At 36.9% G+C, this 22,982-nt stretch overlaps 1 protein-coding gene across 8 annotated transcripts in view; it reads right to left on the reverse strand.

Moving 5' to 3' along the window:
- The window catches only part of LOC131073200 (chromophore lyase CRL, chloroplastic), a 224,489-nt gene that overhangs the window by 185,767 nt on the left and 15,740 nt on the right, over positions 1–22,982 (reverse strand). For all 8 annotated transcript variants that reach the window (XR_009112843.2, XR_009112845.2, XM_058009608.2 and 5 more), the window contains exons 3-4: positions 3,432–3,492; positions 3,276–3,311 (exon numbers count right to left, since the gene is read on the reverse strand). Coding sequence is in view for 6 of the 8 variants with exons in the window: in XM_058009608.2 (XP_057865591.2) it covers positions 3,276–3,311; positions 3,432–3,492 (97 nt within the window). In the remaining 2 variants the exon portion in view is untranslated. The remainder of the gene's footprint in view (positions 1–3,275; positions 3,312–3,431; positions 3,493–22,982) is intronic.

The following is a 22,982-nucleotide window of genomic DNA, read 5'->3' on the forward strand; positions in this document are numbered from 1 at the left end:
CGCTAGATAGGAAGCAATCGCACGTAAAGCATACATGATAGATACACTTAGAGAATGCGCATGGGTAAGCATTCTGAAAACAAATCAGTCCTGAAGTAACTATGTTTAAGATACGAAACATTTGAGCAAGGCATATAAATGCACATGGAATAACACATTGAAAACATATCAATCATGATGCGAAGCATATTCAAGACATAAAGCATACACTAGGAAGGTGTGTGTGACACAATCATACTGAAAACATGACAAACATGGAGAAATCACATAATTATATAGTACAAGTATACATGTACACGTATAAAACATACAATGGAGCAACATATTGAAGACACAATAAACACATAATTATCCACAAATTATGAAGTGTATATACATTTAAGAGAAACATTCATAAGGCACGCGAATACACTTAAAGCATGAAGCAATTCACTTAAATACATATCAGACATGTAGTACAAATCCATAAGTATATAAACGAAGTATGAAATAGCACACATGTAAACATGAAGTAATATACATAAGGCATGGAGCATAGATGGAGCATTCACATAAGATACAAAGTAATATACCAATACATTGACGCACAAAGTATGCGCATAAGACATGTAAGGTCTGAAGCAGTACACAAATATATGTAGGGTAAAAGCACATATAAGAAAGGCACTCTTGGAGTGGACATGCTGAAGACATATTGGTCATGAAGCAACACATAAAAGACACAAGGCATACATGCTGAAAAACATATATGAAACAATCCATGAATACACGTAGTATATATACAAAGAATACATGAAGCATACATTAGGAAGGTGCATGATGTAATCATGCTGAAAACATGACAGCATTAAGCAATCTCATAAGCATTCATAGAAGCCATCATATATAAATATAATGGAGCAATCAGGTTGAATGTAAGTTTTAATGTCCCCTATCTATTTATACACTGTCAATTCCCAAGACCAACATCTATGTTACTACCTTCTATCACAGTTAATTGAGCATAACTAACTAATTCTCTATAATATAACTTATGATGCCATTAAAAACCATGTCTAACCCAAACCAATCTGACCCTATTCCCAGAAGAGGGCTTGGCTGCCTAGGGCGCTTGACACCACCTCCTTAATGTAACCCAGATTACCAGAACTCAGTCCATTCACCCTTGGGGCTGGGGCCTGCAGCCCAGATTTCAGGAGGAGTCCTTTCACTCTTGGGGTTTCTATTGAGTGGTTTTATTCTGCCCCTCCCTAGCAGCACCCATCTCCCTTGGGGAATAGAAAATACAGAAGTGATTATGGTTTAGGACAGTTTTAAGGCATTTTGTTTATGTTTCAGGAATTATCAATTATTTATTTATCTGGTTATCTATTTATAAAGTACTATTTATTGCGGTTGGACTTGATGCTGAAGCGTACATCAGATAGTCTTGCATGGCTGAGAATATAATATACTGTTTCCAGTGATGTTACTGAATACTGAAGTGTTTATATCGAACATAAATGATTGGTTTTCTCATTTTGCTTCCTATTCTATGCATTAACTAACTTCCACAGGATGGCAGGAAAGTTGCTCTGATACCATTTGTTATGTCCCCTACTAAGTTTAGGCCTGTTTTAAACATAATGAATCCATCTTAGCATACTTATGACTTAAATTAAATTGATTAGGAGACAAAACTATCTTAACATGAATCCAATCAGTGATAACAGAGAAACATGAACTTCTTTCTGATATTAACTTAAGGATTCTATCTGATTTATATTCTAATATTTATTATTAATATATAAATATATACATATATATATATATATATACATATACATTATTTATTCTCAGATATTATCATTATATATTACTGCAGATGCAGTTCTTATAAAACATTATAATAATTATAATTATATTATTATTATTATCTAAATTTATATCACTATTAAATTCTGCATAAGAATGTTATCGGGCTTCATATATTAAGCATACATATTCAACACATCTCCCTGCATTCCACCAAGGATAAGGATGTTGCTGCCTGTAACTTAATAATAGATCTGATCTGGTCGATGGTGATTGTCAGTGATGCAATCTGACCACCTTTATGAGCACAGACTATACATAACAATTTCTGATCCATTCGATGGTTGCAGATAATTCTGATGGTTGCAGTTAATATATATATATTCAATTCTCCTTCCATGTATCTCTTCGATTAATGTTCTTCTTCTTCCTTTAAATCTTTATTATTCCTTGGGAAGGGACGATCCTTTGTGAGGAGACGTGCCTCTCCTTTAATCATTTATTTGTTTCTCTTGATCACACCCCTCCATATCAAATTATTTTAAGTTGTTTATTATAGTTTGTTTTGTTATTATTTAATTGCTAATCTATCCCTTCTTGATCGCTGATTATGCTGACCTGAAGAGTCTTCACACCAACTCGACCTTGACTCCACTACAGCCATCATCTACAGACCACTACAACCTACAGATGTCCTTTCACACGGCTGGCAGAGAGACAATCTCATGATTACGATATGTTAACACTTCAAACTTTATGCCATATAACAGAGAATGAGTATATGAGAATAGACAGCTTACTCTCCACTTGGGCCTAGTCTCATCGAGTATGGGGTACGATAGGTTTCAAATTAATATTGTGAAGTCTTACCGATAAGACAGCTTTCTGAGAAACGATAGTACTCAACCTTATTGGGAGAGGTACGTACAGATATATTATTATTTGTTTTCTTCTTGTTAAGAGTGATCAAGAGACTATTCCATATCGGGGCATGACCAAAATCGTGAAGTTTCATAACAGAGACGATTTTCTGATCAATGGTGTCTCTTTATTTATTTATGTTTTCTTTCATGCTAAAAGACGGGTAAGAAGTGGTTGATAGGAAGGGTCATGACACAAATGCAGGGGTACTAACAGATCTGAATCTGAGGATGTGTTTACAGGTGCAATAAATGAGGCAGCAAACAATGGTTGTTTGAGTTTTCAGGTAGCTTATAAGTTATAAACAATATTTCAAGAACATATGCTAACAGCTATAATATGAACTTGGCTACATATGCTTAGGGCATTTTATGCACATTTCATTAATTCCTGGAAATTTGGAGCACCAAATCAAGCTTCCATGACAATTTAAGTCTTTACTAAGCAGCATCAGAATAAAGGCCAAAAGCTCATCTTTACAAATGTTCCTATGCACAATGCAGCAACAAGCACAATGAGCTGGTATGTATAAAACATGAAACTATTAAAAATATTTGCACCTGTCGATGAGGCTTCTCAGGCGTTCTCCAAAATGCCTGGGAATCACATCAAAGTTGATAAAATAAACAGCTCAAAAGCCTGTTCAACGAAATCAAGAATTTCAGAACGCAATGCATTCTTCTATAGATCTTAATGCTAAGAACTACAGAGCTTACCTGCTCAAAATAGAGAAGCTTTGATCCATTCACCATTTCCATTGCCGGGCATGCCAGCATTCTGCACTAGAGATACAGTCCTAAAACATTAGTAAATATAATTTACAGAAATCATTACTATTTGGAAACCTAGTAAACACATATTGGAGTAAATTAGACAGCTCAACAACCAATGGATATAGAAACGTAGCAACACAGGTAAAACCTGAGAAATGTAATAAAAATTAAAATTAAACCAAATTTCACACAAATTGGTAGATCGAATAATTTTTATTATCAAGGCCACTAGTAGTTAAGTTCAAATCTCCCCTGATTGTGCATATTTATATGCTTTCTATTGGTATATCACGAGAAACCACAACACATCAGAATCTGATGCAGAACAACCACAACACATCTACATTTGCCTTTAAAATGGCAATGAATAAAACTGAAAACTTTAATTAACCTAAATCACCATGCCTGTTTATTTTAAGAAATTCTATCATCACCCACTCATTGTAAGAGAGTAAATGATGCATTTCGAGAAAATCTGATTATGGGCATGGATAGGCCATTTGAAGATCACAGGAGGTGAGAAGGTGATTCGTGAACTTGGAAATTGTTTTACCCAATTCCAACATCTAGATACATCAGAGTTGCAGGATTCAGTGAATGGCCTCTTATGCTATCTGGGTACCATTATGGCAGGATTCTTCCCTTGAAATTGGGCAGACAGTTGTGATAGTTATTTTATTTTCAGATACAGAAACAGGGGAATACCATGGCCCCTCACCATTGAATGTTACTCTTGCACGTCAAGCAAGGATACCAAGAATATTGTTAAAGAAAATGCTATTTACAATTTTAAGTCTTTAGAAGCCAGACTATTATTTGACCCAAGGGATGTTATGGAAGAAAGGTTGCGGAAAGAAATATTCTTATATGCCTAATTTAGAAGATTTTTGGGCAAATTGTGTCAATAAATCCAAATTTGGAGAAATGGACTATTGTTGACTCAAATAAAAACACACTAATTGTTTAAGTGCCCTAAGGAGCTTGGAGAGGATCATAAGGAGGTCAGGTCACTGTTGCAAGATATGCCACCCCCCTCCCTTGTTATGCACACCAGTGTACCTGGTACAGATATGGTTACAATATGGCATATACCATTCCCACAATTATTCCAAATATGGAGCTGTGCCGTATACATTTGGATTCAACATCCTCAAAAACTAGTCTGCATCTAACTTCTAAGTAAAATCTTAAAAAAAACCTAAGACGTGAAAAAAGCCCTGATTGATCTTTTTTTGCAATAAATGGAGTGTGAACAGGCTAGTAGAGGATAATTGAGTGGACCATGCAAAAGCACAACAAAAGGTAGCTGTTCACTTTCCTTGTTTTAGTTTCAAGTCTGTCTAGATTTTTTGGCATCTGTGCGTGGGTTTTTTTTCATCTCTTTATGCAGTCAGGTGTTTTTCATTTTTATTGCCTAAATTCACTGTTACCCTTGTTGTAAGAGCCTCCTCCCCTATCATGTGTTTGTCGTTCCCTGTCCTCTAACTAGGATTGTGATTTAAAATTTCTTGAATACAAGTCTTTGCAATTGTAGTGGACCCCGGCCTACTCTACTCTAAATGGCTTGGGCTCAGCCTCCCAAGAGAACTACAGAACCCATGACTTCATTCACAATCACAAATGGGTCAACAACATTCTTTTATTTTGTTTAATAATTTTTTTAATGTCCATTCACCATTTGTTTATATAAAAAGGAATTCCGTTGTTTTGTTTTGTTTAAAGGAATGGTAAATCAATTTCCTAGTTTCAATTTTTAAAATAGAAAGAATTATTTTGCCATGTTACCAGTTAATATGTTATATAATTTTTTTTTTTTATTTTATTAATTTTTAATTTTTTTCTTGGTAATTCAAGCAAAGTATTAAGGCCCTCTCCTGCTGTATTATACTCAAAAATATATAAGATGCAATGCCTTTGTGAGACAAACCAATGACACAACAAACTATTACAGTGCATTACCTATGACCAAGACCAATAGCAATGATAGTAGACAAGCACTGAATCGACACAACTTACATAAGGACTATAGACAAAATATACAATGGATAAAAAAATGTCTGGAGATACATTCACTACTTACAAACGAGCGTGAGAGAACATGAAGACACAAACCCATGGTTACAAGGAAAGATTACATTACACATGTAGGCCAAATGAAAACTAAAATAAAGTAGCTAGATATTATCATATAGAAGACTGATTCTCCCACTTCACCAACCCCTCTACATTGTAGAAATTTTATTACTTCCGCTGCCTTGAAAGTTGAAACATTGAACCATCCTAACAAGATGAAACCTTGACCCGATCACAATGTGTCATCACCTCTAGTTGGGGATTGTAAAGACCCTCCAACCCCTTCAAGAAACCGTGAATCAACCACCTCCCTAATTAGAGCCAACCTTGATTCTATCCCTCACACCATTTCCATCAAGGCTAACCCCCTAAACTCAAAGGCAAAAAATGAGAGACTCAAATTTTCCCTAAATGGCCATGTACACCACATCCTCCACACCATGTCACAATTTCTCCCAAATAGTGACCTAACACCTCCATGAGTTCTTTGTAGCTTGTGATAATCAAGTTATTGGAGACAAATATTGAAGTTATCTCTATGTAGACCCAATGGCGAATTGTGGTTTTGATATAATCTTGCCCTAGCACCTCCTAAATCACCCCATCACAACACCTTGCTAGAAGAAAAAGACCTTCCTCTTTCTTGATTCTTTGATCTCACCTAAAAAGGCCATCTCCCTCAAGTCCACACCAAAGTTGATATACAACTCCATTGTTGTCCAAGCTGATATGCACCTTGCTCATAGAAATGAAAAACATTGAAGCAATGAAATAAAGATTGTCAACATATAATATGATTTTTCCAGACCTCGCTGAATGGCCACACGTGTGAGGAGTACTCAACATTCAACAGAAGCAATCAAGGGAAAGCTACTTAATGCTCAATAATGACACCAACACCTAAATTAATCTTTGCCCCTATCCAAAATCTCATCGAGGTGAGGCCAACTTTTAATGTCATTACTAATATAAGATCATCAACATTGTCAATGCCTTGATTAGACAAGAAATCTGCTACCCTATTACCTTCCCAATAGCAATGGAAGATTGTAAAAGAGAATAGGGAATCCAATGTGCCCTAAGCCTTTTGCATGATATTATTTAATTTCCATTAGAAGAGTGTTTTTTGCAAATGCATAGGATTATAACCTATGAATCACCTTCTATCCTAATATTGCTAATATTATATGCATTTACTAACATGGGACCAAAAAAATTCTTCCAACTTTGACTTTTTGTTAGTACTTGGTTGGAGTTTCTTGGAGGATACTTTTACCGAATTCCCCTGAGAATCCTTTATCACACAACTGACCCCTAACAAGCTCCTAATTGCCCTTGAAAGCATCCTCAAAGTTCAGTCTATATTCTCTTTCCAAAGATGGACTCCATTTGATCTGAGCCCTATTAGCAAAGGGGTGGTTTACTATTATCTATTATTTTATTTTATAATTATTATTCTTTATTAAATTACTAATATTTAAATTGTAATATATTTTTAATTATATTTATTTTATTTTAATTTATATTTAAATGTGAAAGTTAATTTAGCTATATATTTGCATATTTTTGTGAAATTACAATAATAAATATAAATTATTAGATTGTTAAATCAATTTAGAATTGTTTTTTTGTCTTATTAAAATTTTAATTATTGTTAGATATTATAGCATCATCATCATCTCATGTCGAAGAAAGGAATACCAAGTGGATCAAACTAGACCCTAGATCTCCGTTATGAAAATATGCCACCATATTTGACAAAATTCAAGGTGGTGGAGGTTAGATATGGACATGTCAAGAGTGCCTCAAGATGATTAGATGTTCCTATACCAAGCTTCCTAGGCACCTTTGCCATAAAATAAAGACAAAATCTGTTATATGTCTCAATTCAAACTGTTGATGATTGATTGAGGAAAGGTTGTCACCTGCAAAAATTGCAAAATATCAACAAGAACAATATGAAGTTGATAATCTTATTCAGGCATCTAAATAGAGGTCAACTCTAAATAGACCCCTTTTGCATCCACATCAACCTCAAGAGCATCTACAAGTCACAAGAGCAATTTAACACCTCTTGAAAATCATTTGATTTGCAAAGTTGAGAGGATACAAACCAGAATATTGCTTATTACTTCTATGCAAAAGGGATTGCATCTAATATCATGTGCTCTTCATATTGGCAAGAGATAGTCAAGTCAATTGACAATGAATCAAAATGATACAAATGCCCAAACTATGTGAAGGTTCATAACACCCTTTCCGCAAAAGAAAGTGACATTGTTGACAAACAATTACAAATGGTTCAAGTTTTATGGCAAGTCTCAAGGATTTTTATTATTTCTAATGCATGAAAAGATGCTAGAAATGGGCCACTAAGCAATGTGATTGTAATGGGCCCAATGAGAGCAATGTTATTGAAAGTAGTTAAATGTAAGGTTGATGAGAAAGATACCCAATTTATCATCCATATTGTTGTGCAACTAATCATAAATAATACAAAGTATGCAAAGCAAAAAGATCAATCATGGAGGCAAGATTTTCTAACATATGTGGACTCCTTATGCAGTTCATTCTTTGAGCTTGATGCTGTTGGTTGAAAATTTTGTACACCTGGGGAGGTGTGCAAAATTGTGGTTTCAGCCACAATGTGTGAGTTAATAACTCTCCAAATTTTAAGGGAAGGCTCCCCCTTTCCTACTATTACAAACTAAACACTAATCTAACTTGGGTGGGACAACATCCTTTTCTCTTTTTTCAGAAAAGATGATATTCCTTTCTCTTTTCAGAAAAGAAACTGCAACTAAAGTAACAAAACAGAAATTTAAGAAATTTCAAGAACAAACATGCTTTATATGAAAGGAAAAAAAGTTTCCATGAAAACGCAAAGTCTTATGTCACTTCCCCCAGGGTGAGAATGTAGAAGCAAAGTTCAAAGTCTTCACCTATCTATTGTCCTATCTAAGTTCTAGAATGATTAGTATGATAATAATGTACAGCTTGCAACAGCTCAAAGTCTGTTGGTATGGTGCACCTCTAGACTACTATAAATAGGAACAACTACAAGCACAAAGTCTCATAATCTCTCTCTATTATAAACATTTAATATACTAATTTGACCCTCACTATTTGCAGCACAAAGTCTGCAAGAAATCAGGTTAAATCTCTTTTCAACAACTTCACAAGAATCTCAAACACATACAAACAAGTATATCACTGTGACATAAGAACACAATAGATATATGAAAAAGGCTTCAACACAAAGTTTCAAACTCAAATGCCTTCTTTGTATGGCTTGATTATTCAATTTACAAGTATAAAACACAGAGTCTTTATCGTTGTAAATTTCTGCAAAGTTTTCTTGCTTGCTAAAAAGAAAAAAATTACATAGAGCACCCTCCAATATATATAGGAAAGGGGTTAAGAGCAAAAAGTGGGAGAAGTCCAACTAGCTATGACTTATTCCAAATTACAGTCCTGTTGTCTTTCAACTTGTAATTTGTTTACATGTAATTACAAGAATGCAAGTAATGTGACTACTTACAATTACAATTTTTGGCATTATATGTAATTTGTCAAAGGGAAATTACAAATGCATAATTGAAACTAATCTAAGTGTCCAAGACACGACTTTATTTACATCACCCTTTGTCTAGGAAGTCTTCATGCTACTACAAGATGTTGGCATTTGAAGTATTCAAGATTGGTGAGGATATTTGTCTAGGAACATCAACTTGCATCATTGATAGTTCTTATGTCCTTTGCAAATGAACTCTAATCTCATCTTTTTGCTTGGGGTAATACTGATTCTTCAAGAGAAGTTCTCTCTATGCTTATGACATTGTACTCTTTTCAATTTACATCACTACTGTCACCAACATATGACAGCACTAGCTTTTGTTTATAGTCCTTAAATGCATTGAAACCCCTTGCAATCGGGTCTCTAGGACCTTGCAATCGGGTTTTGGAGGCCCGATTGCAATCGGGTCTCTAGGACCTTGCAATCGGGTTTTGGAGGCCCGATTACAAGGGAACTTGCAATAAAGGAGACTGGGTTACATGCTTGCAATCGGGTTTCAAAGACCCGATTGCAAGTAATAATATAATGGCAATAGAAAGACTTGCAATCGGGTTTCTAAGACCCTACTGCAAGTAACTTGTAATCGGGTTTCTAAGACCAAACTGCAAGTAAAGTTAACTTGCAGTTTGAGCAACAAGTTCCCACTTGCAGTGACATCAAAAAGTTCCTACTTCCAGTGACATCAAAAAGTTCCTACTTGCAATGAGGAACTCAAAACCGGAAATTGCACAAAAAGCTAGGAAAATGAAAGCAAAAACCAACCAAAACTTGGACAACGATGACAAACACACCCACTAATTATTTGACATTAACAAATACAAGTTTTAAACCTTGTAAAGCGTGGCTTAGAGAAGAAAACTACGAATTTTTAGTAGAAATTTGTTGGGGTTGTCAATTCAGTTGACTCTGACTGGGGACTTCCTTCGATCATTGGAACGATTGAAGGGAGAAGAATCCAGAACTCTAAGTGCCTTTATCATCCATTGGGCTACAGAGTCAAGCAATAAAGACATACACAGCAAAAAGAATGACATGACTGAAAACAAGACGCAGACTTGTGCAACTGCACTTATTGAAAAAGGAAACTAACCTAACCTAAACTAACTGACCATGGAAACCCTCCTAAATGAAACGATTCATGGGCTCACCAAAGTAGCTGCCTTTCCTCAGGAACTTGCAATGCCTTGCATGATCATAAGCAACCACAACCAATTGAAGCACGATCAATTGTACCATAGCTTGATGCACTACTTGAAAAAGATGAACAAATTCTCCTGCCTCCTCAAATAAATCGCACATACTGCTGCTCCAAAGTGAATCAATGAACCAGGACTGCTCCTACTCAACTACCAATGCATCTTTGGCCTCACTCTCAACTGTATCTTCATGTCTAGGGACAAGTGCGGCCTTTGATGTCTTGTTGACTTCCAACCAAGCTAGATGTCTCATAGGACATCCCCTTGATATGACAAACTCTGACCTCTTCTCGCTTGTTGTGCCTTTATCAATTGATAGCTCAACCACTCATGTGATCCAAGTGAAAACATGGTTGCATTGCTCACTTCATTATGTTGTTCACAAACTTCAAATTTGGGAGATATTGAGTTGTCATCAAGACTTGAGCAAAACTCCTCTGTTATGCTTGTGAAAAGGTCTTCATCAAGTTCCTTGTTATCTTCATGCACAATATGTTCAAGTTCATGACCTTGAATTATAGATGCAGTCTTTTTATTTTGTTCTACTTGACTGGTATCTTCATGCATGTCCATCTTTTCACATCTCATGATGTGATTGTCCTCATTTACCAACACCTTGGAAAAGTGGCCTTCAACCTCTTGTTGTGTATTCCCCATGGTATCTTGCTCAACAACTCCTTGATAATATGAGAGTCACCAGCTATGTCTGCTTCCTTCTCTTGGAAGAGATTAGCAAAATTACTTTGTTCAGATTCAGAATTCCCCACTGCTGCATTTGTTGGTGGTGCCTTAAGAGCGAGCCTTTCTAGTGGTGAAGGAAGCTTGACATGATTTCTAGCTACATAACTAGGAGCAATATTTGAATATGGCCTCCTTTGAATGTCTTCGTCAGGGGAAGAGAATACACCTTGAGCTATTTGCTTTTTAAGGGCAAGCAGCTCATTAGCCAACCTCTACACCATGGGATCTATTCTCTTGGTAGACAATGATTCCAAAGGAGAATTTTCTTTGGACACATTTGGCTCTATCCTTATCTTACCCGCAAGGATAAGATCATCTTCAATATCAATTGCTAAGGTTTGTGCATCTACGAGATTAACTGGAGTTGCTCTTCTCAACAGAAAACTTACCTCAAGTACTTGAGCGTTGATAAGAAGCACTTCAAATTTTCAGCAGTAGGTTGAGCACAGCTGGAATTCTGTTAAACAACTTATTGAATTCAGCCACAAAATCTCGCATGGGTTCGTGTGGCTCCTTTTTCATTTGAGTCAGTTGTGCTTACAATGCATGCGCATCCTCTGCAGGCTTGAACCTTTCCTCAAACTTTGTTCTAAGAGAAGCCTAGTTTGTGATGGTCTGTGTCGTGAGGTGGTAGAACTAGTCAACAGTAGCACCTTGGAGTGTTTCAATGAAAAGTCTCACTGAAACATCCTCATGTTCAAACCCAAGAACACCACATGCAATGTAAAAGGCAGCAAGATGTTCATCTAGATGTTGTTTGCCATCCCCGTAGAACTTGGGAATATTCTTCCTCGAACCATCAGGAAGAGCATGTAAAGGTGGAGTCGGATTCAACGGACCAAAAGTATTCCCCCAAGGACCTTGAGCAGCCATTTTACATGTACCTGGTGAAAGCTTGACAAACTAAAAGAAAAGAAATTACAATGAATAGGATATCAGTATACTTCAACCAAAAGCATGAGGCCTTTGGATGCCTATCGTATCCCCAACGGAGTCCCCAAAAACTGTTGGTTGAAAATTTTGTACACCTGGGGAGGCGTGCAAAATTGTGGTTTCAGCCACAGCGTTTGAGTTAATAACTCTCCAAATTTTAAGGGAAGGCTCCCCCTTTCCTACTATTACAAACTAAACACTAATCTAACTTGGGTGGGACAACATCCTTTTCTCTTTTTTCAGAAAAGATGATATTCCTTTCTCTTTTCAGAAAAGAAACTGCAACTAAAGTAACAAAACAGAAATTAAGAAATTTCAAGAACAAACATGCTTTATATGAAAGGAAGTAAAGTTTCCATGAAAACGCAAAGTCTTCTGTCACTTCCCTCGAGACGAGAATGTAGAAGCAAAGTTCAAAGTCTTCACCTGTCTACTGTCTTATCTACCTTCTAGAATGATTAGTATGATAATAATGTACAACTTACAATAGCTCAAAGTCTGTTGATATGGTGCACCTCTAGACTACTATAAATAGGAACAACTACAAGCACAAAGTCTTATAATCACCTTCTATTATAAACACTTTAATATGCTAATTTAACCCTCACTATTTGCAGCACAAAGTTTGCAAGAACTCAAGTTAAAGCTCTTTTCAACAACTTCACTAGAATCTCAAACACATACAAACAAGTATATCACTGTGACATAAGAACACAATAGATATATGAACATGGCCTCAACACAAAGTTTGAAACTCAAATGCCTTCTTTGTATTGCTTGAGAATTCAATTTACAAATATGAAACACAAAGTCTTTATCGCTGTAAATTTTTGCAGAGTTTTTTTGCGTGCTAAAAAGATAAAAATAGCATAGAGCACCCTCCAATATATATAGGAGAGGGGTTAAGAGTAAAAAGTGGGAGAAGTCCAACTAACTAAGACTTAATCCACAACTAACTATGACTTATTCCAAATTGCAGTCCTATTGTCTTTCAACTTGTAATTTGTATGCATGTAATTACAAGTTACAAGAATGCAAGTAATGTGACTACTTGCAATTACAATTTTTGGCATTAAATGTAATTTGTCAAAGGGAAATTACAAATGCATAATTGATGCTAATCTAAGTGTCCAAGACACAACTTTATTTACATCATCCTCTGTCTAGGAAGTATTCATGCCGCTACAAGATGTCGGCACTTGAAGTATTCAATATTGGTGAGGATATTTGTCCAAGAACATCAACTTGCATCATTGATAGTTCTTATGTCCTTTACCAATGAACTCTATTCTCATCTTCTTTCTTAGGGTAAACTAATTCTTCAGGAGAAGTTCTCTCTATGCTTATGACATTGTACTCTTTTCAATTTACATTAATATTGTCATCAACATATGACAGCACTAGCTTTTGTTTACTATCCTTACATGCATTGAAACCCCTTGCAATCAGTTCTCTAGGACCTGATTACAAGTGCAAAAGTATTTAACATTCTTGCAATATTGACTTGCAATCAGGTTTTGGAAGCCCGATTACAAGTAAAGGAAACTTGCAATAAAGGAGACTGGGTTACATGCTTGCAATCGGATTTCAAAGACCCGATTGCAAGTAATAATATAATGGCAATAGAAAGACTTGCAATTGGGTTTCTAAGACCCTACTGCAAGTAACTTGTAATCGGGTTTCTAACACCCTACTGCAAGTAACTTGTAATCGGGTTTCTATGACCCTACTGCAAGTAAAGTTAACTTGCAGTTTGAGCAAAAAGTTCCCACTTGCAATGACAGCAAAAAGTTCCTACTTGCAATGAGGAACTCAAAACCAGAAATTGCACAAAAAGCTAGAAAAATGAATGCAAAAACCAACCAAAACTGAAAAGCACATTGAGAGCTCTAGGTGTGGGTGTGGGCGTGTGTGCGCGTGTGCGCGTGTGCGTGTGTGTGCGTGTGCGTGTGTGTGCGCGTATGTGTGTATGCATGTGCGTGTGTGTGCAGCTCTAGTTGATCGCCCTTGTTTGGCCCTCGTGTGTGGAGATGAAAAGCACATCAAGAGCTCTAGGAGATCGCATGTGTGCACGCGCCTTTGTGTGTGTGTGCGCGCCTATGTGTGTGTGCACGCATGTGTGTGCGGGCATGTGTGTGGGTGGGGAGGGATGACTTTAAGTGTCAAAATGTCAAATTGAAATTACATCAAAAATGATTCCAAAAGTCAAAGCGTTGAGTTGGAAACATTACATAAGTGCATCATACCCTCTAGGAGCACCTAAATTCACACTGTGTAAAAATGTCAAAGTGAAACATAAAAAAGTGCTCCCAAGCAATGTTCCTCGATTTTTTTGAAAAGAAAGTAGCAAGAAACATGAGGATGTATGTCAGGGGCAACAAGGGATGGGAAGTCTTTGTTTGGGGGTAGTAGGCAACAGCAAATAAAAGAATAGAGAAATTTTTAATATATATGAAATTTCAACTATCCATACGATAAGGCATTTACCATATTCATTATATAACCATATTACATAAAATTAGAACTGAAATAAGAATTCACATGAGTCGACATAACAAATTAACAAAATTCAATTGTTTTTGTTTGAATTTTCATTGTCAATGAGCATATACAACAAAAGGCTGATAAACTACAACTGCAAAATGACAAAATACAAAAAATTTGAAAAACAATGTATTCTATGATTCAAGGCACATTTCTTGATTCGGTATTTTATCAAGTTGGTAATCATGCCTTTCGCTCTCTCTGAACCACTTTTAATTTTGTTTGAAGTAAGTTTTCCAATGCTTAGACAGCTGACAACCATTATATTACTGTACTTCAGTAATGAAACATCATTAACATTAAAATCCCAACAGTACTCCATTACTGATGAGATGTAGCACTGTAGTAGAGGTTGCTTCAGATCTATACCAAGCCACTTTAACCACACACAAATTGCAGCTGTACATGAATGAACTGAAAAATCTGGTATACAAAACAAAGGAAAATATCATACGTGGGTTTATGGAGCTTTTTCTGCCACATTGTAGAATATTTTGGTTTCAACTTTCAACCATGATGACATCATATTCACAGCCAGTATAATGGCAATGAAAAATAACAATTTAATGCAGATGGTGGTGTAAGGACATAGCTTTAACAAAGGCGCTGCATTTCATTGTTCCATTCTTTGATAGAAGGTTGAATTATGGTACATCGTATGGTATATCAAAATTGATAACAAATCCATTTCAGAATATTTTGACTCTAATAAAAAGTCATGGTTTTGAATGCAGGAGAATACCTATTAATTTGCATTCAAATCTTAACACAGTTTACTTCTATCTAGCCATGTCCTTTTTAATGAATCATTAAGTGGAGGCTTTAGTTGTGTTAATAGCTGTGCTTATATTATAATTTGAAAAAAGAAATGCATAATAATTTTGAAGTTCTTTTTTAAATAGTGGTTGCTGTCCAGGGAAGGCTGAGTGTTGTTTCCAGGATGTTTCCGGACATACAAGGGATATTGGGGATGGCCTGGGGAAATTTATGAGGCATCATGAAACATGGCAGATACAGGGTCAGCCAGAAAACCCCCAAAAATGTGTCCCTGTGTATCCCTACTCCCAAGTGCTCAAGTGCACCCCTAGGTGGTTGAGTAACAAGCTGTCAGTGACAGATTTGAAAAAAGTGCATTATGAAATCTAAGGGTCATGAAAATTGCTCTTGAAGGCCCAAAAGCGAATTTGGAGAGAGACAGTTAAGTGACAAAGTTGAACATCAAATTATGACAAACAGTGCAGAAACTCAAAAGCATAACCTCTACATGGAGAAGTCCAAGCATAAGAAAGAACGCCATTGCAGCAACTTTCTCAGCATCTAGTTGACCAGAAATTCTTTAAGTTTCATCACAATTGTTCAAGGATCAGCACTAAAATTCATTGTGGACGAGATATAGGTACAGGATACTGAATTGCACAAGTTTCCAAGGAAGGAATCGGACTTAAGTCACCAACATTGTTCATCGAGTTTCAGGACTTCTTAGAAGATCCCTTATGGTCAAAGCAGGAAAACTTCATCAGATCATTGACAAAAGCCAACTCTCAGATTAGCTATTTATAGCCATCACTATTTTGGGAAAATAGCTATTTCAAGATGTCTTCTAGAAGAAACATTTATAGGCGTTTTGTTTTTAAATGACCTTCTAGAAGGTCTATTTATAGAGATACCTGTCCTTATCAAGAATCTATCTGAAAATTTCTTGACTTGGATATTGAATTTGCAAACCAACTTGTACATTGAGCTTGCTTCATTTGCAAGTGAACTATTGATAGCATAAGAACTATAGTTGGCTTTTTATTTATCTTTTATGCAAAACTTTGTAAACAAATCTCTTCTAACTGCTAGGATTGTTTTTCAAAGAAATATTTTGTGTCAACTTGTGCTTTATGAATTGATGAACTTTGTGAAATTCCACAAGCTTTATATTGCTGTTTTCATTGAAATAGTTAAGTGTAGCTTTTTGTGCAATTTTTTATTTGTCAATTTGTATGTATCTGCTGTCCTAACCTCAATTTTCAATGAGATAGTTAAGTGTAGCTTTGTATGCAATTTCTTTATTTGTCAATTCATATGTAAGTGCCTTCCTAGCTTCAACTTTCACATGTGCTTGCTTTCTTCTACTCTCTGATTTTAGCTCGAAGAAGTGATTGTATATTTGCTTTCTGCAGATTAAATTTCTAGTATTAATCAAAAACAGAAAATCTGGTCTATGTAAAAGTGCCGATTCGCGTTGTGCCCTAGCCTAAGAACAAAAAAGATAGGTTTGCTTTAAATTTGCATATTTTTGCACACTCAAAGATATCCCTGCTAGTTCTGGGTCTTAGTTTTCAAGTTTTTGATTAGGAAAATATCAAATATATAATTTCCTTGACATTTTGCAAAAGGGATCTTCCCATACTAATTCAAAGAAAGGTTTTACCTTACACACTGTTTTGTTTTGTGTTGCACAACAAGGCACAAATTAAAATGCTAGCACAAGAAAGGGTAACTTTAGTGTGTTTTAGGGTAACTCTAGTGTGTGGCCTTCATGTATGCATTTGATGTGTTAATGGAGCTCCACATGGTTTATGTTCATGTTATTGTTATGTTGATGTTCATGCAAGGTTGTGTTGATGGTTGCACATTAGAAATATGAATAGTGGTATTATAAATCATTTTTCTGTAGCCGAACATTTTACACAAATGGAGACCCTTTGGGTTATTTGTATACTTCATGTGAGACTACTCATTTGGGGGTTGATATCAACTACATTGGAAAAGTATATTGGTGCATAGACCTTTAAGTGCTAGCCTAAGGTCTAAGCGTAAAACCTAAATTAAGCAAACATTTTGGTTCAACTGCTAGGACCTTATCTTCTATTATATACAATTGTGGAGAATGTCAACTATGGAAGATTATGCTCTAGATTTAATCTTGAAGATGCAGCTTTACAAGGCCCAAATTGATATTCACTAGAAAAAGGAGATCAAGTGGATATTTTTATTTGCATTGCGAAGTTTTCAGATCTTGTTAGTTTAATATATCAGCATGCAGATTTCAAAATCTCTCATGAAATAGTGTTATTCTGAGTTTTGATGATTTTCACGTGCATAATTTCGTTCATTTGATATACTTTTTCCAGATTTCTCATGCATTATAGATCTCTCACTGATTGTCACTTAGATTGAGGATAAATTATGGTTGCCATTGGAGTGATGGTCTTAGACATTCTAACACATGGCAGTAGGGGAAAGATGATAGTATTTTGGGATTCCAGATTAAATATGGTACAATATTCCCACTGCATGAAATGTATTCATTGTAAGGTTTTTTATTTTGGGTGTGATTGGACTGCGTGGGAAACTGGAAAGCACCACTTTCTTAGTGCTATCAGCAGTTGAGTTCAATTCATTGCACACTTTGAAATGTCCCCTCTTTGAATAAGGTTTAATTATAAATAATAATAAAAAATTAAAATACAAAAGAATAAAAATAAAATTAAAATATACAAGAAAAAAATTAAAATTTAATTAAGTTTAATGAATGGTCAAAAGGCATGAAATGAAAAGTTGTGACTCCCTCAAACATGAGATAAAAGGGAAAAGAGAACCTATTTGAAAGGGGGATGGGGGAGGAAGAAGAAAGAAGGGAGCATGTGAAACAAGGAGGGATTAATGGAAGTAAAAAGGAATGGATAGATCGATCTTTTGGTGCAACAGCAACCACACTTGTAACAAGTGGTATCAGAGCTTGGTCACAGGTTCAAACCCCTCGCTTGCGCTGGGGGGGGGGGATTGTTGCAAGGTGTGCACCCTTGGTCTCCTTGTGATGTGCAGCGTAGTGCTCGGGTTTGTGACATGGCTTAACCATCTCCTGTGGATTCTATAAGTCTAGTGGTTGTATTGGGCATTAACATATCGATCTTTTGGTGCAACGGCAACCACACTTGTAACGTGGTAGTGTTGTGACCTTTTCACACATCGCCCCATTGCAAATGGGGACCCCCAGTTTTTGTTTTTTAGGGTTCTTAACCGCCAATCTTTGAGAGTCTAGAGTTAGAGTTTTTGAGTGGTCATCCCAAGTCAATCAAAGAGTCAATCATCAAAACAGTGTTTGGACACCATCAAAGTGCTTAGAAGGCCTGAAGGATGAAGAATGCAATTGACTTGGGTCAATTTGGACAACTTTCTATTTTTGGAAAGTTTGCATTTTCCTATTTTTTAGGAAGTTTCGTTTTTGGCACTTTGGGCACAATCCCCAAAATTGCTATTTTTAGAAAGTTTTTCCCATTTTTTAGGGAACCTTGCTTTTTCTATTTTTGGAAAGGGGATCTAGGGTTTGGTCAGTTCCTATCTTTAGAGTGAAAATTTGTACCTCCAAGGTGAAGAAATCATGAAAAATCATCGAGAAATCCATCAAGAGTAAATGGCAAAGAAAAGTTTCTAAATGGAGAAGGCCAAGTCTCAGGCCAGCATAAATTCCACCATGATGGAAAAGACAATGTCCTAGGCAATGGCAAAGTCCACCTAGACATATTGTGCAATTGGCTTTACCAAGTGTCAAGTCCGCCATGAAGGGAGATGACAGTGTCTTGTGCCATGCTAGATTCTGCCCAAGCAAATCAAGATGTCTTAACCAAGGGTGAAGTCCGCCATGCCACAAGTTGAAATTGTCTTGACTAAGTGTCAAATCTGCCTAGAAAAAATATCAAAGTGGCATAACACCTAGCCAACTCTGCCAAGGAAAAGCTAACTTTAGCATGAAGACACATCAAGTCCGCCTTGACACTTAGAAGAAATTGGCATGGCAAGTGGTCAAGTCCGCCCAAGAAGGTATATAAACATGGCATGAAATCACACAAAGTCCGCCCTGCATACAAGCACATGAACTCCGCCCAAGAAGGTATAAACATGGCATGAAATCACACATAGTCCGCCCTGCATACAAGCACGTGAAGTCCGCCAAAATGTTAGAAATGGCATGGAAACATTCAAAGTCCACCAAAGCAAGGAGAAGGAATGGCCTAAGGCCACATGAAGTCCGCCATGGTCATAAATGTAATGTCCTAACATATGGTAAAGTCCGATCTAAGCAAAGGTTTGACCAAGTTTGAAAGTCAAGAAGAAAATTCGCCTAAACACTTAAATATTTTTTTTCAAAAATTCGCCCAACACTTAGAGAAATTTTCTCAAAACATACATGGCTAAGTGTGAAGTGGCGCCAAGAGCAAAATTATAAACTTTCTTTCTAAGTCTTTTGAGAGGATTGCCATTTCAAGGAGGATGAGAAGAAGGCTAGGTTCGATGAATCTACCCAAGAATGTAAAGATGCTAAAATGATCAAATTCTTCAACCTTATATCAATTTCGACTTGTCATTTTCATTCTCATTCTTTCTCAGGTTTGAAAGTGAAAGGTTTTTTTTCTCTCCCAAGGTCAAGGAAGGAAGATTTTTTAAGATAAAAAGTGAATTTTCTAAGTACAGGAAGGAATCAATCAAGAATTTTCAGAAGTGAAGGCACATTTTCATTAAAAAATCACACAAAAGTTTAAATTTCGAAAATTCAAAATCTGATTTTTTGACCGATTTTATTCATTATTTTTGTCTCAAACACTTATTTTCATGGATTTTGTTTAAGTGTTGAGCAAATTTCTTCCGCATTACAGTCTGATTTTTCATAGATTTTTAATCTTATGACAGGCTTGTTGTGACCTAATCACACATCACCCCATCCCAGATAGGGACCCCCTAGCTTTTAAGCCCTATTTAGTCGTTTGGTCTTGGTTTTTGTGTGTGGTGGTAGCAGTCTCTTCGCGTTGCGGATGTTCGGGGGCTCAATTAGAGTTAATCTACTTCTCTGTTGAGCGAATTCTATAAAGTCTAGGGCTTGTTTTGTCCTTTTTCTAGGGTTTTACCTTCTATCCTAGATTTTAGGGGTTCCTGTTAGGGTTTCGGGAAAACTAAGCATAGGACTGGAATCAGGACCCTTCAAGGGACCTCCCAGTAAAATTTGAGCCCAAATGGAGCAACTTTCTATTTTTGGAAAGTCCCTATTTTTTAGGGATTTTTTCGAGTCCCGGAATGTCGCCATTTTGCCAAAAATCAAACTTACTATTTTTAGTAAGTTTCTATTTATAGTAAGTCATTCCTACACCCTGTCTAAGGATCTAACATTGACACCTGGAAAGTTTCTATTTTTGGAAAGTCAGTACTGGCAGGGTCAGTCAGACAAGGCGACAAGGATCAGGCGTTCGCAAACATTTCTAATTCCGGAAAGTCAGATAGCAAACAAAGATAGCCAGAAATGGGTCAAGTGCTGGAAATCCATGCCTAAAATGGAAAGCTCAGGAAAACACTTCAAAATCTCAGGAGGTCAAAATATTCTAAGTCTGGGAGATTAAATGGAGGAAAAATCCATGGACATGGTGAAAATGCGCCCAAGTCTGGAGTCAGGCGTTGAATTGAAGATGCCAAGGAGAGGTGGAAAAATCCATGAATCCATGGACATGGTGAAAATGTGCCCAAGTCTGGAGTCAGGCGCTGAATTGAAGATGCCAAGGAGAGGTGGAAAATCCATGAATCCATGGACATGGTGAAAATGCACCCAAGTCTGGACTGGGGCACCAAAATGAAGATGCCAAGGAGAGGAGGAAAAATCCATGAATCCATGGACATGGTGAAAATGTGCCCAAGTCTGGAGTCAGGTGTTGAATTGAAGATGCCAAGGAGAGGTGGAAAATCCATGAATCCATGGACATGGTGAAAATGCGCCCAAGTCTGGACTGGGGCGCCAAAATGAAGATGCCAAGGAGAGGAGGAAATATCCATGAATCCATGGACATGGTGAAAATGCACCCAAGTCTGGACTGGGGCGCCAAAATGAAGATGCCAAGGAGAGAAGAAAAAATCCATGAATCCATAAACATGGTGAAAATGCGCCCAAGTCTGGAGTCAGGCTCTGAATTGAAGATGCCAAGGAGAGGTGGAAAAATCCATGAATCCATGGACATGGTGAAAATGCGCCCAAGTCTGTGTTGGCGGCATTATTGTACCACCCCTCGGTTGCCGACTAACCAAAACAATTACACAATTAACTAATCTTATTCCCGTGTACAATAATGCCGCCAACAGTCTGGAGGCAGGCGCTGAATTGAAGATGCCAAGGAGAGGTAGAAAATCAATGAATCCATAGACATGGTGAAAATGCACCCAAGTCTGGAGTAAAGCGCTGAATTGAAGATCCCAAGGAGAGGTGGAAAATCCATGAATCCATGGACATGGTGAAAATTCCACCCAAGACTAAAAAATTGAAATTTCGCCCAAGGCATGGAATCCAAGGAGTCAAGGAGGAAAAAAAGCAAAATTCCCCTCACACGAATTTTGAATATGCTATTTTTAGACACCAAATCTCGACCAAGTGTGGAAAATTTTATAGATTCGGAATCGGGATGAAATTCCCCATCCAATGAACCTGACTCCTAAATTTTAGGAAGATCCCTAAAAAATAGGGATGTGGAAAAGAGGCATGAAAATTCCTTCGAAAGCGGGAGATGACAAGTTAGAATAAAATCGAGCAAATCCTGAGAAAATCCTTCGATCTCCCTCCAAAATTGGAAAGAATGAAAATCAGCGAGTTGGCAAAAGAATCTTCCAAGTATGACGCATGACTTGGAGCATTTAAGGAAAATTCTAAATTGGAACTCATTCGCATGGGAAGTTGCCTTTGCATGGCGTAGTGATTGGGGAAAGTATGACGCATATGAATGCAATTACTAAATTAATGCCTCTTGAGAATTCTATATAAGTTGGGAAAGGCATTTCATTTCTCACGTGCAAGATTCAGGAAAGAAGAAGTGGAGAAGTGAAGAATATTCATACTTGGTCTCTATTTTCATCATTTCGAAGTGCTTCCAAGATGTCGGAACCAAGCAAGGCAGCTACTATCTCCAGGCAGGCATTGATCAAAGCAGAGATGAAGAGTTTTCTTCCTCATTCTCGGTTGAATTCAAGATGGGATGAAATCAGCGATGCTAATCTAGGCATGTTCAACTTGGCTGCATTCAAGATCCGAATGTTCGGAACAGCAGGGCACAATTCATCCCCAACAGCTGTCAGAATGGTGAAAAGTGGGATTGTGGCGGCAGCTGGTTTTCCTCCTGCTATTCAGTGCCCAGACTTGGTCTTGGAATGTGCAACATATTACAATCTGGAGCGGAAAACAATCTCAACGCCAGATGGCAAGCTGCTGGCAACATTGACTCCAGAGTTAATTGGTGAAGCTTTCGGAATCCCTTCTCATTATTCCATGACGTATAGGACCAGCAGCGGAGCTCGGGCAGTATATGAAGCAGGCCCTGCCAGGTGCACTGATTTGATCAACAAGCAGTGGTTGCTGAAGCCGAGAGTGCACGCTTCCAAGATGCCCAAAACTCTCACAATCTTCGAGTTCAA

This window comes from Cryptomeria japonica, chromosome 9, assembly GCF_030272615.1.
Source record: "Cryptomeria japonica chromosome 9, Sugi_1.0, whole genome shotgun sequence".
In the NCBI taxonomy this organism is placed as follows: Eukaryota; Viridiplantae; Streptophyta; class Pinopsida; order Cupressales; family Cupressaceae; genus Cryptomeria; species Cryptomeria japonica.